This window comes from Ranitomeya imitator, chromosome 2 (genome assembly GCF_032444005.1).
Source record: "Ranitomeya imitator isolate aRanImi1 chromosome 2, aRanImi1.pri, whole genome shotgun sequence".
Taxonomy (NCBI): domain Eukaryota; kingdom Metazoa; phylum Chordata; class Amphibia; order Anura; family Dendrobatidae; genus Ranitomeya; species Ranitomeya imitator.
In genome coordinates, this window is record NC_091283.1 from 507937448 (window position 1) to 507955201 (window position 17754).

Consider the following 17754-nt stretch of genomic DNA (forward strand, 5'->3'; position numbering starts at 1 on the left):
CTTGCCTTGAGGCATTTCCATTGAAGTTGGATCAGCCTGTAATTTAATTTTCCAGTTTTATTTTGAGAATCATTCCAAATACAGACCTCCATGGGATATTAATTTTGATTTACATTGATCATTTTTATGTTTTATTGTTCTCAATGCATTCCACTATGTAATGAATACAGATTTTCAACTGGAATGTCTCAGTCAGTGATATTTAGGATGTGATATTTTAGTGTTCCCTTTATTTTTTTTGAGCAGTGTGTAAGGTCCCCCTTGTGAAGAGGTCTTACTGGGTATATCTGCCAATATATAAAACACAGGCATGCCCCATTAGTTGGTCATCTTGGACAAGCAGAAATTAGATTGCTTGATAAAAGGGGTACACAATCTATGGCCTTTGGGTTGTGTTAGGTCTCATCTGTTAAAACACATGCATTCTTGTTTACGCTTCAATATTTTAGAAAGACAACCACATCCTTATGATCCAGAGATTGCAGCAGGTCTCAAAACAACCCAGGAGCGCTTAGGCAAACCTAGCATTCCTATGTTTGCCAGAGATGGGAGCGATGGCCATCGGCCAAGTGATAGTTCAGCCGACGGCTATCCAATGTGTATGGACAGCTTTAGTCTAAAGGTCAGTAAATTGACCCAAGAATAGCCGTGAGTCTCCCTTATGAACGACAGCAGATGTAAGCATGGTTAAATCTGGCCAGCCCTAAAGATGTAGCTGAGGCTATTGTTATGTTGGAATTGCATGTCCCTGTGCAACCCCAAACGCATCATTGAACTGTTATTACCAGCTCTATCATGTAAGAGAACCAAACTCACGACATACAGTAACATTACAAATCTCATTACATAGATACAGTAACAGAACCATGCCTCTTGCAGATATACCATGACAAAACGATGTTTGCAACATACTGTAGATTTGGTGACAAAAGAAGCTTGCTCTATACGTAGATACAATCACAGAACCAAACTTACTGCATATATAAAAAAATACCTTAACAGAACCAAGCTTGCTACATAAATACTAGAAAATGTGGTCCTCATAATTGTACAGCATTCAGCTTGCATTGTGTCTAAACAGCGAATGCTAGATTAAAGTATTAGAATAAGGTCCTGTGCATACCATCTTTTTCTATTCTCCTAAAAACTGTTTAATTGCACTATATTCAATGGATATTAAATGAAAGTGTCCAAAACCTCCACCATTAGGATTTAGAGCCCTTTTTTAAAGCTCCCTTCCAACAATCCCAGCACATCCTCCATACCTCAAGACAATTTTTGTTATGAGCGGCAACAACTTACGGCATATAGTGGTCACTCATTATACAGACTTGTACATGTGACGGGCACACAAGGAGGAAATGTCCACCTTCCTACCCTGCCCTGCCCTTGTTTGGACTCGTAAGGTGGTCGGTAAGGGCACACTCATTTTTTTGCAGCCTGAATTCCAAGCATAAACAAATAGATCTATACATTGCTTGTTTCCATCTTCGTGCTACACACTAATCAGTACATGGGAATATACCCTTACTGTAGTATAATAATGTAACCATTGGTTCACAAGCCATGTAAACACATCACAGTCAGCCAGATCCGCGACAAGATCGTATGACAAGACCCTGGGTCAACATTTATTTACAGAGTAGCAGAAGCCTAGACACCATGATGTCAGCTGGATATGGACTCCAGAGAATGCCACCAGTCTCAAGTATCTTCATGACATCACTAGTTCCCAGCAGACATTACCACATTCTGATATATGATGAAAAGGGGCTCAGCTACCAGAAAGGCAATGCCATATGGTTTGTGGGTGATTACTTGGCCACGGGCTCAGAGGACTGATATGTGACCTAAACCTACAGTATGCCGCCTCTCACTGGGCTTACACTATAGCATGCTAAAGGTACCGTCACACTGAACGATATCGCTAGCGATCCGTGACGTTGCTGGGAGATCGTCGGTCGCTGCAGAAAGTCCAGCTTTATTTCGTCCCTGCAGACATCGCTGAATCGGCGTGTGTGACGCCGATTCAGGGATGTCTTCACTGGTAACCAGGATAAACATCGGGTTACTAAGCGCAGGGCCGCGCTTAGTAACCCGATGTTTACCCTGGTTACCATCGTAAAAGTAAAAAAAACAAACACTACATACTTACCTTCCGCTGTCTGTCCCCGGCGCTGTGTTTTCCTGCACTGACTGTGAGCGCCGGCCAGCCGGAAAGCAGAGCACAGCGGTGACGTCACCGCTCTGCTTTCCGGCCGCTGTGCTCACAGTCAGTGCAGGAAAGCACAGTGCCGGGAACAGACAGCGGAAGGTAAGTATGTAGTGTTTTTTTTTTTTACTTTTACGATCGTAACCAGGGTAAACATCGGGTTACTAAGCGCGGCCCTGCGCTTAGTAACCCGATGTTTACCCTGGTTACCGGCATCGTTGGTCGCTGGAGAGCTGTCTGTGTGACAGCTCTCCAGCGACCAAACAGCGACGCTGCAGCCATCGACATCGTTGTCGGTGTCGCTGAGTGTGAAGGTACCTTAAGGCTATATGGCAACTGCCAACAACTCAGAGTAGTTTACGGTAAGGGTAAGTTCACACAGGGCTTTTTGCTGCTTTTTTATGCCAATTTTCAGCTGCTTTTTACAGTACCAGCAAAGCCTATGAGATTTCAGAAATCTCATGCACACACATTAGGTTTTTTGTGTGATCAGTATTTTGTGCTTTGCAGTGTTTTTTTTTTACATAGGGCATGTCACTTCTTTCTGCGTTTTTCACCCATTGACTTGAATGGATGGTGAAAAAACGATGCAAATAAGCTAGGTTGACTTTTCTTGCAGCGTATTTGCTGCAGAAAAGTCAAGGAGAGTCAGATAGGACTTCACACCTAGATAGCAGGTTGCATGATGCGCCCATGCAGCCTGTCATCCAGCAGAGCGGACCTGATCCCCTTTCACTTGAATGGGGGGTCCGACAATACAGTGTTTGACACGCTGTCATATGCATGACAGCGTGTCAAACACCGCTTCAGATCGGCGGGGAAATTGTCCCCCGCCGGTCAGAGAGCCGTGGCTTCCACTCTGTCAGAAGACAGCAGGAGCGCTCAGCTGTGATCAGAGGTGTAAACTTCATCTCCGATCACTGGTGTCAGCTGATGGGACTACTGATCCCATTATCTGACACCTACAGCCACTAATTACAGTGAGAGCAGCAGCGGCGGATGGAAGTATTGATCTGCAGCTCCTAAGCTCTTCTGGCAAGCAGGGTCCTCATGCTCTCTTTCCTTTAGAATGTAAGCTCTTCTGGCGAGCAGGATCCTCATGCTCTCTTTCCTTTAGAATGTAAGCTCTTCTGGCGAGCAGGGTCCTCATGCTCTCTTTCCTTTAGAATGTAAGCTCTTCTGGCGAGCAGGGTCCTCATGCTCTCTTTCCTTTAGAATGTAAACTCTTCTGGCGAGCAAGGTCCTCATGCGCTCTCTCCTGTAGAATGTAAGTTTTTCTTGCAAGCAGGGTCTGCACACTCTCTCCTGTAGAACGTAAACTCTTCTGGTTAGCAGAGTCCTCGCTCTCTCCACGTATATTTTCTGAGCTTTTCATAGGGCCGGGATCACACATACGCGAGATACGGCAGAGCCTCGCAGGTGAAATCCCTCCTCTGGTGCGGGCACTCCAGAGCGGAGCGTGCAGCCGCACAGCAACACATGGAGCTGCACGCTCCGCTCCCAGTGCCGGCACCAGAGGAGGGATTTCACTTGTGAGACTTGGCCGTATCATGCATATGTGTGATCCCGGCCTTATTGAGATTCACTCAAATTTAATTTTTTGGGGACAATTTAGCGAATTTGAATTTCAAAAGATCCGCTCATCTCTAATTGTGATCAATTTGATACAGTAAAAATGCTGAAATAAGTCATTCCGATTACTGAAACCTTGTAATACATAAAAGGTTCACAGTTACAGAGTACTGTATTGTGTAAAGTGCAAAATTCGCCTCGGTTAATTCCTAGTTTCGCAAAAGTGTATTCAGTATAGTTTTTTGTACGGAAACTTGTTTGGGGACATTTATAGGGGTTGTTCATTTTTAGCTAATGTTCGGCACTGGATGCAGTTTTGTTAAAAAAAAAACAAACCAAAAACGATCTCTATTCACCCTCTTAAGGTCCAGCAGCGAGTCTCTACAGTGCTGATGTCATGCTGACAGCCAATCACAGTGCTCAGCCACAGTAAATGGAACGCCAGCTTCAGAACTGCGGAGCCAATCGGCTGATGGGCTGTTGACAGGCCGCTGACGCATCAGTAAATGCCAGACACTGGGAGCAGCAGCGGAGGCTCACCGATGCACCTGGAGAAGGCAAGTACAGCTCAGGTTCTTAATTTATAACTGCAGCCGGGGTGCCGAGCATTTATATCTGAAAGGAGACAACCCCTTCAAGGTGGATTTCAATTTCATCATCTGTACAATGAGATTGCACGTGCACGGAAGGGGTCGCAATCCATACTAAGTCACTTCATGCTCATACCTCTCCTCCCTCCCTACGAAATAAAATAAACACAAATTTATTTTAACATGTTTATCGATTTTTGTTAAATTTAGTCAGAAAAAAATAAAAAAAATTAGTTGTCGTTAGAAAAAAAAATTCAAATATGCATTTTGTTTAAATCGTTCTCAATGAAGAAAACATTGATCAGTTTACAGGAATCTGTAATTAAGGAATAAACACCACTGGAGGACCAACCATTTGCATAAAACCCTTTTGGCATACTCGCCAGGACACAAAATGTTAATATAACACAGGCTTATCAGCTCTCCTAACATGGCAAATACCTGGAAGCCCCATGAAAGAACAAGGTAAAAGCACCATTTCTTAAAGCACTACACTGTGTTGTTCCTGTTGTTCTTCCTGGAAATGTAGGAGTAAATTGATAAGAGGCAATTAATGACCTCTGGGTCAAAATGAGGCGTCAAAGTATCAGCACTGAGTAGAGCGTGTCTGGCTGTAAGCAACACACACAAGCGGTAAAGGGAATGGTAATGTCAACCGAGTGCTACATTTCCAGGAGAAGTAACAGGAACGGCACATTATAGCGTTCCAAGGAAAAACGTTTCAGAATTGACAGTTCTAATACATAAATGCTATTCCCCATAATATAACATGTCAAGAGAACAGTCCTGGCCTTTCAAAAGGAATACTCTGAACAAAATTAACACTTGTATTTCACAGAGGACTGGAGAGGGCAATGAATGATACAGGGAGTCAAAGAACCCAAAAATGAGAATCTGTGTCCTCCTTTGCTCAAGCCTTTAACATAAGACCGTGTTCCAGTTGATTGGAATATTCCTTTAGGCTGGTCAAACATGCAAACATTGCCCAGCCGCCAGACCTCTTCTCCAACGCCATCAAACATGACTTGTTGACCATGACGGAATGCCATGGGTATATACTGGGGGAGCAGAGATAAGTTGTCGCCATTACTTGAAATACAACTTGTCTAATCCAATAAAAGCCAATGAGGAGGGTGGGGTGGTCTCTGAAAAAGACCTCATGTCTATGGCCAGCTGTCGGCGGCCTGCGTTTGTCCAGCAGTGACCTACCACTCCCTCCCAGTCAGGATAGAAGCTGCATGAGGTTCAACCATACAACATAAGCAAGGGCTGATAGGCACTGGTCGGTGTTCATATAAAACAAGATTATGAAATAAAACCAAGTGAAAAATTATTACATTGTGAGAGAAAAACATGAAGATGTGTTAAAGTTACCGCAATGTTGACCACTGGTACAGAAGGCATCCAAATAATAACAATAATTTAGTGCACACACCGCTTTCTGTGCGATTCAGTGCATCCCCCTAGTTCCTTCTCAGGGGCAGCCACCCATCCCCCCCCATAACTCTTTACAGCTACAGAACAAGGGAAATTAAACATCAGTCATTTGTAAACTGGACCTCTGGAATCCATGAAAGTCACGAGATTTGGGTGAAGATAACCCTACATGCCCAGCACGGGGTAAATGTCACTCCTCCCAAACAGGAAGCCCTGTCAGTCATTCAGTTGCATTAAAAAAAGGGAAACTTGCTAAGTGGCTCAGACGCTTCCACTCCGTTCAGTACCTTCATCAATGATGTCATGACCAGCTACGCAAGTCATCATCTATGTTGATATTCATCATGAAATGCATTGGCAAGACTTGTCAATAGACCTAGGGGATAGAGTCTTGTGTGGGACGGTTCTTCCCCCACGAACGATCCAAAAAGGCAAAAAAAAATAAAAAAAAAGAGCAAGGAAGGAAGGGATAGTGTGCATACAACAGCGTCAGGGAGCCTATAGCATAACTATGATGATCCACTGTAAACGTCGCTGACTCTCTTCCGAAGGAAGCTGCAGAATTCAAACATGGTGGCGGCCAGGCTCTGGTTGATGAGGTAGCGGGGTAGGCGACCCTTTTGAGAGAAAAGCAAATTATGGTGTCATATATGCACACACATAATGTATACAATGTCAGGAAAGTGACAGAACTACCCTGGATATGGCCTATTGGTGAATCTACTAAATTTAACAATAAAATGAACAGAAAGGAACACTTTAAATGTCACCATTAAAGGAAATATGTCAGTAGGAATGAACTCACCTTAGCCATCTATATCGGCATAGGAAGCTGACTAATGATACCTCGATATCTGGAATCAGATTTTACGCCAGAGAAATCCACAATTATTTTAATATTAAATGAGCTGTTAATATCTACGGGCCGGACATAAATCTCTCCGATAATCTGCCTCCAGAGCTTATTTTACAAGAGGGGGGAGTTACCAGTGTGATGGCCGCTCTCTTCTCTCCTGAATTCACTGCAGAACTCTGTGTGATTACACCTGACATCTCAGATGGCTAGTGTTACAATACAGCAGAGCTGTGAGAGCTGCAGCAAACAGGAGACAAAGTTCAGTTCTCCTGCTCGGTGTTCATTACATGTGTCACACTGGTAACTTCTCCTTTCACTTAAAATAACATCTAGGGGCAAATTCTCATGTAAATCAGTGCCCTCCCAATAGCCTTGAACAGCTCATTTACATATGAAAAAATGTGAATTTCAGCTTGCTACGACCTACAATGCTTAGGAGGGCGGATCCTACTGACAGATACCCATTAAGATTTCCATTTACCCCTAAGCAGCAATTCTCACAATACTGGTGGTGTCGGGACTAGCTGAGCTTATCGAACCTGGGATTACTCTTTAATGACACATCATCCATACACTTCCCAGAGGAGGATAGTCCCATGTTTCAAACACAATGACATGTGGATTTTCTATACTGTAATGATGGCTTGTAATTGTACGAAAAGAAGGTTCTCCAGCTATACGGAAGTTACAATGTAAGTTCAGCTTTTGTGAGACAGAAATAGGAGGTTGTTCCCTTGCATTTCTGCCCTGAATGTGGGACTAATCATCCTCCTTTATGACTGAAATAAGTGACATATCACTTATTTCCATGGCGGAAAATTTTTCGACCCACATAATGAATCCACATAAATATTTTTCAATGTAAATAAACTAGGCTGCGGAAACCTCATTTCACATATATAGGATGTAGATCTCTCAATTCTAACAGGGATCTTGGTGTGGAATCCCTGAAGAAAACAAACACATGTGAACATCCCCTCGGAAAGACATTTTCTTTAGTCTTGCATCTCTGCAACTCACTACATACATAGTATCTCCAACAGAATTTCAGATCAATGGAGCCGGACAGGTTTACCTTCAAATCAGTGTTAAGGATCCATACAAAAGTGCAGACAGAGGGGTTTCGAGAGCTTTTAAGTACCACAAAACCTCCTGGTCCATTTTCTCCTCTGAAAGAAATTGATACTTATAAGATAAATGTGTACGAATTGGAGTTCTAGGAGTCAGACCCACATCAATCGGTAAGTTATAGCATATTGTTGTGATAGGACATACAGTGCCTACAAGTAGTATTCAACCCCCTGCAGATTTAGCAGGTTTAATAAGATGCAAATAAGTTAGAGCCCTCAAACTTCAAACAAGAGCAGGATTTATTAACAGATGCATAAATCTTACAAACCAAAAAGTTTTGTTGCTCAGTTAAATTTTTATAAATTTTAAACATAAAAGTGTGGGTCATTTATTATTCAACCCCTAGGTTTAATATTTTGTGGAATAACCTTTGTTTGCAATTACAGCTAATAATCGTCTTTTATAAGACCTGATCAGGCCGGCACAGGTCTCTGGAGTTATCTTGGCCCACTCCTCCATGCAGATCTTCTCCAAGTTATCTAGGTTCTTTGGGTGTCTCATGTGGACTTTAATCTTGAGCTCCTTCCACAAGTTTTCAATTGGGTTAAGGTCAGGAGACTGACTAGGCCACTGCAACACCTTGATTTTTTGCCTCTTGAACCAGGCCTTGGTTTTCTTGGCTGTGTGCTTTGGGTCGTTGTCTTGTTGGAAGATGAAATGACGACCCATCTTAAGATCCTTGATGGAGGAGCGGAGGTTCTTGGCCAAAATCTCCAGGTAGGCCGTGCTATCTATCTTCCCATGGATGCGGACCAGATGGCCAGGCCCCTTGGCTGAGAAACAGCCCCACAGCATGATGCTGCCACCACCATGCTTGACTGTAGGGATGGTATTCTTGGGGTCGTATGCAGTGCCATCCAGTCTCCAAACGTCACGTGTGTGGTTGGCACCAAAGATCTCGATCTTGGTCTCATCAGACCAGAGAACCTTGAACCAGTCAGTCTCAGAGTCCTCCAAGTGATCATGAGCAAACTGTAGACGAGCCTTGACATGACGCTTTGAAAGTAAAAGGTACCTTACGGGCTCGTCTGGAACGAAGACCATTGCGGTGGAGTACGTTACTTATGGTAATGACTGAAACCAATGTCCCCACTGTCATGAGATCTTCCCGGAGCTCCTTCTTTGTTGTCCTTGGGTTAGCCTTGACTCTTCGGACAAGCCTGGCCTCGGCACGGGAGGAAACTTTCAAAGGCTGTCCAGGCCGTGGAAGGCTAACAGTAGTTCCATAAGCCTTCCACTTCCGGATGATGCTCCCAACAGTGGAGACAGGTAGGCCCAACTCCTTGGAAAGGGTTTTGTACCCCTTGCCAGCCTTGTGACCCTCCACGATCTTGTCTCTGATGGCCTTGGAATGCTCCTTTGTCTTTCTTATGTTGACCATGTATGAGTGCTGTTCACAAGTTTGGGGAGGGTCTTAAATAGTCAGAAAAGGCTGGAAAAAGAGATAATTAATCCAAACATGTGAAGCTCATTGTTCTTTGTGCCTGAACTACTTCTTAATACTTTAGGGGAACCAAACAGAATTCTGGTGGGTTGAGGGGTTGAATAATAAATGACCCTCTGAAAAGACTTTTCACAATTTAAAAAAAATAAATAAACAAAGAAATAACATTCTTTTTGCTGCAGTGCATTTCACACTTCCAGGCTGATCTACAGTCCAAATGTCACAATGCCAAGTTAATTCCAAATGTGTAAACCTGCTAAATCTGCAGGGGGTTGAATACTACTTGTAGGCACTGTAACTTACTAGGTGGGGGGCAGGAATAATGTATAACCACTTCATACATTATAGAGAAATTACTTGCTTTATATTCCAAAATCTGACCATTATTCCCCCAGACAAGCCTTTTGCTCCCCTCTCCTATTCTTTCAGGATGTGCAGCAGCCTCTAGTGGGCAAATATGAAAGTATCTGAAATTTACAAAGCTATGGATCAGATAGCACTGGTTTAGAACAGTTGTCTTGATCTATGGGCTCTCCAGTATGCTGGGCGTTGTGGTTTTGGCACTAACATCATAAATACATTTTGCTCTTTACATGTGCACTTTATAATGAACGTGCAAGACGGCTCACCGGACATATTTTGTCAATGGAGGTCTAGTATGGTGCGTCCCTGCAATGCCAGCTGACAAGTAGCGATCTTTTCTTCTCTCGATTCTTCGGATATTCACAAAATCTCTACAATGCAATAGGATATTTGTAAGAGGATATATCATATAATTAGGAAACAGAAACAAATGGATACTAACCTGGGTGACACTACTCCACCGGCGGCTCCCGCAGAGACGTCATACGATACAAGGGTGTTATCATCCACACGCTGTAAGATCTGACAAACAGAACACATGGACAATACATGTCTAGAATCGAATTGGAAAGATTATGCCATTTGTTCATATGGGATATAGCAAGAGTCCAAAAAATAGTCTGTGGGGAAAGATGTGACCATTTAATCATATTTCTCCTAAAGACCTCATGAAAGCCTCCAACACTACAAAGGCAATAACTGACCTGACAAACAGCCACTGTTCGGTTCCATAAGACCATCTTTTCAGGTTGTAGGATGACCTCCTGGTACACGACCTCTGCGGGGCACTGAATCAGAGCCTGAGAACCAAACCAGAGCACGATCATGCTAACATACATCATAAAGATGTAATAAAGTTGGAATGGATCATTGAATCTTACCTTTAGGATGAACGATCTTCCATGGAAAGGCACGTCTAATGTGTACACAACGTCTCCAACATCCTAAAATGCAAAGAGATGTGTTAAGCGGTTGGGCTGATCTACAAATCCAATTATCAGACACAGCATAAAACAATTCTGCTTTGCAGCAAGGATCCATTGTATGAAACCTCGGCTTAAGAGGAATTTACATTGCAAGATGATCATGAATGGGTATTAAGAACGCTTGTTTCCTGCAGAATAAACAGGCTGCAGATCACCAGATGAACAAGAAAATCATTCATTGGGTGAAATGATCTTGTGCATTGTAAAAGATCATCGCTCTCAGTGGCGCATCGTCCTGTGCAAAGAGGACTGACTGATAAGTATGGTAACCTATGCACGCTGAGCGATCCAGTATAGATCGCTGAGGGCGTATTATTTACTTCGATCTGCCTGCATTAAAATAACCGCAGATTGGTAAAATGTACTGATCGGCGGTTGTATCGTGCCGGTCCATGTAAGCAGCTCTTTAGCCAAAGCGTCTCTAGCTCTGTAGGATCCGGCATTACATGTAAAGCCATATTTCCCCCACAGAGGACTGAACACTTGCTGCTAGGTTATAGCACTTTGCAGCAGATTGCTGGTGATCACAGCTGTCCGATTCCCTGTGATAATCATTGGACTCTACACTCCCTATAAATGGTAGAGAGGAAAGCTTGCTGATCGCTGGGGTCAAACTACTAGGACCCCAAGACTGGGTCTTTAGAAACCAATGAACAGGGCTATGCAGCAATCCTGAATGAAGAAGAGGTGTGCGCACACAGCCTTGGCTTTATTTATTGACTATGGGATTGCCGAGTGGGAATGACCCTTTAAAGTCAAACTGCAAGGCCACAATCAAGAATGTGGTTTTAAGAGGAGGCCGTGGGATACTCACATTGCTCTTTTCAAAATTCCAGCTGACTTCCTGCGCCAATATCTGCTCTACGATCTCCATAGCCTCTTTTCCCTTCCTTACATACTCTCGTTCTTGAAGGGTAACAGCCTTCCGGCCCACAGCTTCATCGTCGTCATCAAACTCATTATCTGACCCTATGGCGATAGAGGAGGCGAATGTATTCGGTCACTGATCAAGCCTCAGGGACAATAGATTAAGGATGCCAATGGCAGGAAATAAAGACATATGTCACAACATGCAAGGTGCAGAACAATAGGGAAACCCTGACCTGCGAAGGACTCTGGTGGGGAGTAAAACTGCCCTTCTGAGGGAGCGCCTGGGAACAAAAGTGAAGGCCGAAGAGCGGCAGCTTGTGCAGCCAGGTACCCTGAATAAGGCAATACAGACGATAACCATGAGAGGGGAAATGGAACACCATTATAAGCAGAACTATTTGTGGTAATCCCATTATTGGTCGGTTCACATTTCATTTTTGGCTATGTATGTGGTCCCTTATTAAGCCCTTTATAGTGGCGGTCACTCACATCGCTCTTCCTCTGCTTCTTGAGACAAAACCTTGAAGTCCAGGAACCATGTTTCCAGCCAAGCCAATACAAAAGAAATAATAGGCAAAAGATACCCAAAAGCCCCTTTGGATAAAAGCTGAGAATGTGAAATAAAAACAAAAGTTTTGAAGTTCATATATATAGAATTAACAAATTGGTACACAATGTTGAGTTAGGCCTCTTTCACACTTCAGTTATTTGGCGTCAGTCTAAAACCGCCATTTTCCTCAAATAACGGATCCGTCAATTTTTTTTGACGGATCCGTTATTTTCCCATAGACTTGCATTAGTGACGGATTGTGACGGATGGTCGTCCGTTCCATCCGCCATGCGACGGATCCGTCGAAATTTGGCGGACGTTTTCTGAAAATAGACGGACATTGAAACGTTTTTTGTCAACGCCGAAATGGCGGATCGCGACGGATCAGTCGCGTCCGCCGTTCCATAGAATGGGCGCCTATGGGTGACGGATCCGCCGCAACCGTTTTTTCGGCGGATCCGTTTTTTCAATTGCGCATGCTCCAAAAAGAAGATACTTTTCCCAGACAACCCCCAAGTAACGGATCCGTCAAAAAAACGGATCCGTTAGAACCGTTTTTACAACAATTGTGACGGATCCGTCACTATGTCGGTAGTGACTGACGCCAAATAACTGAAGTGTGAAAGAGGCCTTACTTGTAAATATTTTCCAACACTTATCTAGTGATAATGAATTACCATCTGGGTCAGAGTCCAGAGGTGCATTAACAACTCAGAGCTGAAATCTCTAGGAATTCCGGGTTGAATTAATATCTGTACGTAGTCTGGTAATTTAACTTCTAAGACATACAGTAATGCAATATAAGAAAACTAACTGTTGTATTCTGGCACCAGCTTCAGAGTAGACCTTATAAGCTCTATAGCAAAAGGTGGATTTTTGCAGGCATTATTATGCTTCTCTGGAAAATCAGAATGCAGAGGTGGCCGGTAGCCTAGGCAACGAGCAGTAAATTATAGAATTAAAAATGACCTCGTTGTTGAGAATGGAGAGATCTTTAATACGAGGTAAATTGAAAAGTTGTTTGTTTTTACAAGGACTTTGCAATTTTACCCATTTAAGAAGACGAGACAACCAGTTTAACATTAGACTTTAGTTCTCATGTAAGGTCTGGAAATGTGGACTACACACCTGTGACATAATGACTTTAACAATCAGAAAGGCGCTGGTCACCAGGGTTGTGATCTGGTAAAAGAAGCAAGATTGTTAGATTCTCACCTACAAATCTGTATCTTGCGTACTACAGTGAGCCGGGGGCACAAGAGTACAATGCCTGCTAACTAGTGATGAGCATATAGCATTGTTGCTCGGGTGATCTCCGAGTATTTGTTAGTGCTCGGACATTTAGCTTTCCTCAGCTGCACGATTTGTGGCTGCCTGTTAGGGAATTCCCACATGTATTCAGGCTGTCCAGCAGCTGTAAATCATGCATCTGAGGCGACGAAAACTAAATCTCCGAGCACTAACAAATACTCGGAGACCACCCGAGCAACAATGCTATTTGCTCATCACTAATGCTAACTGGTCTGGATCCATAATATATTGCTGTGGAGAGATTGTTGGTTGTATAGTGATACATCAAGGATCTGTAATGTCATAGTTGGATATATATATATATATATATATATATATATATATATATATATATATATATATATATATATATATATATATATATATATATATATATATATATATATATATATATAGATATATAGATATATAGATAGATATATATAGATATAGAGAGTGAGAGAGAGATAATGTGCCCATCAAAGAAATGATGTGGTATTACATGCTTTGCATTCAAATGAATGGCTGCCTTCCTGGTAGCTCTCAGAACTCAAAGGCTATGTTGACACGCGGCGTTTTCTGGGATCAGATTGCATGTGTGATTTGCAATACTATAAGTACATAAGATCGCTTTATTCACCAAGAATGCCACACAAACCGCTGTAAAACGTTTTTCCTGTGTGGATTTTTTTTGCACTCAGTGCTTTATTTGGGTGAAAAAACACAGCAAAACCGCTGAGATGCTGCAGATTTAAAAAACGATGCAATCCTCAAATTCAGTAAGAAAAAAAGCCATTACTGTAAAACGCAGCTTCTGTGCTGCAGAAAAAAAAAAAGGAGCTGTAAAAACACTGTGAACATAGCTTAACTCCAAGCAGGATACTGTGATATTGAATGCTTTCGCCCCTGCTTATTATATCTATGTGATGATCTCGATCACTATAGAGACCGGACTGTGGGGAGAACAACTGAGCATGTGTGACGAGCTGCACTCCACTTATCTCAGGATCCGGACCCCCACTAATCTGCAGGCAATTTTAGTGCCTGCTCAGTAAGAACAAAACATGAAGGAAGTTTAGTTACTCTTTAAATGACACAACTGTCAACCCTGTCACTTCAGATGTCAGCTGAGTTAGTGACTTACAGCAATAGCCCACCAATGTCGAAGTCGGAGGATGGCATAGCCTAGCAGCAGAACAGAGAACCGGAAGACTGCCAGGAGCTGAGAATATGAAACATATGGACAATGTTAGGGCCACAATATAGAGGACAAAGATAACATGTACAGAGGACAATAAATGTACTCAATATGAATACTGCGTTGGCATTGCAGCAAATAAACAAGAGCAAGCCGCAGATCCTTATATATCAGACCTGGGCAAAGTGTGGCCCAAAGACCAGGACAGCCAAAGGGCTTCATGGATTTGAATCCTGCCCCACGTGGTGTCTCACTTTCACTGGTATCTCCATCCTCGGGATGAACATATCGGTGAACACAATGACAGAACACGGAACTGTCAGCTCCCTCTTTCATCATTAAGCCCGTGCATTGAGAATCCAGGAGTGATGACCTCACTACATTGCGTGAGCTGCATCTCAGTACACAGTGCAAACCAGAGTAGGGTGGGGGGGGGGAACAGGGTTACATGAGTAGCTGTGGTTTACTTCCCCCTAATTGACAGTATATTGTGGGAAACATGGTGCTGTGCCCCGAGGGGCCCGCGTGGGGGACGTCATTGTGCATGGGGGACTGCGTGGAGATATAATACTGTGTAAGGCAGGCTGTGTGAGGACATCATACTGTGTCATGAGCTGTTGATCATGGTAAAAAGGGCTGAATAACAGGAACAATATGAATCACTGCTTTGTATAAAGTTTATGAAAAGCAGCAAATTATATGGTTGTGGTACCCTTTGGTACTATGTATCATAACTAGAAGCTAGTCACCAACTTAATTCAGCTCAATATTAAGTGCTAAAACATGATACAAACAGTAATAATGAGTAGAATTAATTTGAAAGGTTGGTTCGGACCCCCGCAACAGTCAGCGTCTCATGTTTCTCCTTGGGAAAAGGGATTGCCCAACCTCGCTCTTGATAAAACCTATTCTGCAATCTGTCCCACTGTCTCCTATTAAACAGATGAATAATCTCACCAGAAAACGGCTCGGAGATCATTATGTCTACATTACGTCACTGAAGCCACCAATTAGTGGTCTCAACAGTGCTGCAGCCCTATAAACATCGATCAGGAGGCGGCGATGGAGTGGCAGGGGACTACACAGGTAAGTAGCGCTTACTTTGGTAATATAAAGCATTAGCATAACCAATTTTTACGGAATTCGGACAAACCCTTTAAACCGGATTCTAAGGGTATAATACAAGACCCAGCTATTGCATAAAACGTAAAAATAATGCATGTTTTATCTACCACTTCCTTAAGCTCTGCCTGGAGAGCCCCTTTAGGGAAGTTCTCCACTTAAACGTATTTTCACAATAATTTAATTAACACCACGGAAGAAGACAGAACATTATTACTGCTGACACTTATCAGCTAGCGGCACAAAGACACCACTTGCTGCCAGCTCCGAGCGGAATGGATAAATCCTGTCCAACAGAAAAAAAAAAAAAGTTTTCAATGGATTTCTTGCAGGGTCTCTAGTATCTACTAGTATCTATACTGCTGTTGATTATTTGGGTCTTCAGCTCAGAGTGCAACTGGAACTAAAATAAAGAACTAAGATCAGAGAAAGGGCAAGAAGGTTTGGCAGGACCGAGCCCGCCACACACATGAGATGGCTATCAGTAGAATGATGGTTCTGGCTCTCCCATACACAGGAGCGCTCTCTCAGCCCGAGCCCTCCAGTGTACTCTATGAGAGCGCCATCGCTAGACAGGACTGGCAATGGCTGATCTCCTGGAAAACAAAGCGATTGGCAATCTGATATTGGACATGCCCTATTGGTCCTCCGGGAGGAATCAAAATCGGTCCTCCGGGAGGAATCAAAATCGGTCCTCCGGGAGGAATCAAAATCGGTCCTCCGGGAGGAATCAAAATCGGTCCTCCGGGAGGAATCAAAATCGGTCCTCCGGGAGGAATCAAAATCGGTCCTCCGGGAGGAATCAAAATCGGTCCTCCGGGAGGAATCAAAATCGGTCCTCCGGGAGGAATCAAAATCGGTCCTCCGGGAGGAATCAAAATCGGTCCTCCGGGAGGAATCAAAATCGGTCCTCCGGGAGGAATCAAAATCGGTCCTCCGGGAGGAATCAAAATCGGTCCTGCGGGAGGAATCAAAATCGGTCCTCCGGGAGGAATCAAAATCGGTCCTCCGGGAGGAATCAAAATCGGTCCTCCGGGAGGAATCAAAATCGGTCCTCCGGGAGGAATCAATCGGTCCCGCGGGAGGAATCAATCGGTCCTCCGGGACCAACATACACAGAGTGCCGAACCAGTTGATATCGGCAGGTTTGGCTGATAGTCTATTGTGAATGGGGGCTTTTATATAGTAGAATTAATCATTTAAAAGGGAAAATCTGGAAACAACTGGATACTGTGTGTCTCACACCTATGGGTATCAGTATAGATTTATAGGGACAGTCATGTGCATACCACACACAGCTAGATCTACGTGGATCTCCTAAGGTAAGAACATGGTGTCCAGTACAGAGGAGAGAACAATCACTTACAAAAATGTCAAAAAACGATGTACTAAACTGGTAATCCAAAATCTCTTTTTCCAAGTTCTTCTCAATCCCATTATTAGTCTAAAAGACAAAAAGAAAACACACAAGTCAGTTGTATGGAATTAGGAAAATCTGTGTTAATGATTAGTTGGGACCTCATATATTAGCCAGAGAGGAGAAAAGTGACAACACTTCTAGCCTGGAGGACCAGACTTATCTGCAGAAGCCAATCAGACTATTGATTTCAATGAGAACTGTGTAATTCTTTATTTCTCCTGTGGGAGAAATGAAGGGAAAATAAAACACCAGTTATCGAATTTCTCCACAGATCACTGCTGGTATTCCTAGCAGAAGATGGGACGTCTCAGATCTATTTCTTGTGAATTTTCCCCAACAATGGAGATCATTAGTAAGAGGTAGGGACTAGTGATGAGCGAGCATGCTCGGACAAGGTGTTATCCGAGCACGCTCATGTGCTAATAGAGTATTTTCGGCATTCTTTTTTTTCGCGATAAAAATGCTATAAAAACTCATTAAAAACACATACATTATGCATCCTATCATTTAGAATGCATTCTGCAATTTTTATGCACATGATGCGTTTTTTTCACGAAAAAAACGCATCGCGGTAAAAAAAAAAAAAGCAGCATGTTCATTAATTTTGTGGCTTTTTTCCCGCTATTCTATGCATTTGGAAAAAACGGGGAAAAAAAAAACCGCATCAAAAAACACGCAAAAAACGCATCAAAATCGCGAAAAAAAAACGCATG

At 43.1% G+C, this 17754-nt stretch overlaps 1 protein-coding gene across 5 annotated transcripts in view; it reads right to left on the bottom strand.

Annotated features, from left to right (window-relative positions):
• Positions 1-4546: 4546 nt before the first annotated feature.
• The window catches only part of STARD3 (StAR related lipid transfer domain containing 3), a 46075-nt gene continuing 32867 nt past the window's right edge, over positions 4547-17754 (bottom strand). For all 5 annotated transcript variants that reach the window (XM_069751657.1, XM_069751658.1, XM_069751659.1 and 2 more), the window contains 12 exons: positions 16988-17065; positions 14446-14523; positions 13140-13193; positions 11951-12068; positions 11695-11793; positions 11406-11560; positions 10487-10549; positions 10310-10405; positions 10048-10127; positions 9872-9976; positions 7743-7836; positions 4547-6428 (listed from right to left, as the gene is read on the bottom strand). In XM_069751657.1, the coding sequence (XP_069607758.1) occupies positions 6321-6428; positions 7743-7836; positions 9872-9976; positions 10048-10127; positions 10310-10405; positions 10487-10549; positions 11406-11560; positions 11695-11793; positions 11951-12068; positions 13140-13193; positions 14446-14523; positions 16988-17065 (1128 nt within the window). In that variant the 3' untranslated portion in view covers positions 4547-6320. The remainder of the gene's footprint in view (positions 6429-7742; positions 7837-9871; positions 9977-10047; positions 10128-10309; positions 10406-10486; positions 10550-11405; positions 11561-11694; positions 11794-11950; positions 12069-13139; positions 13194-14445; positions 14524-16987; positions 17066-17754) is intronic.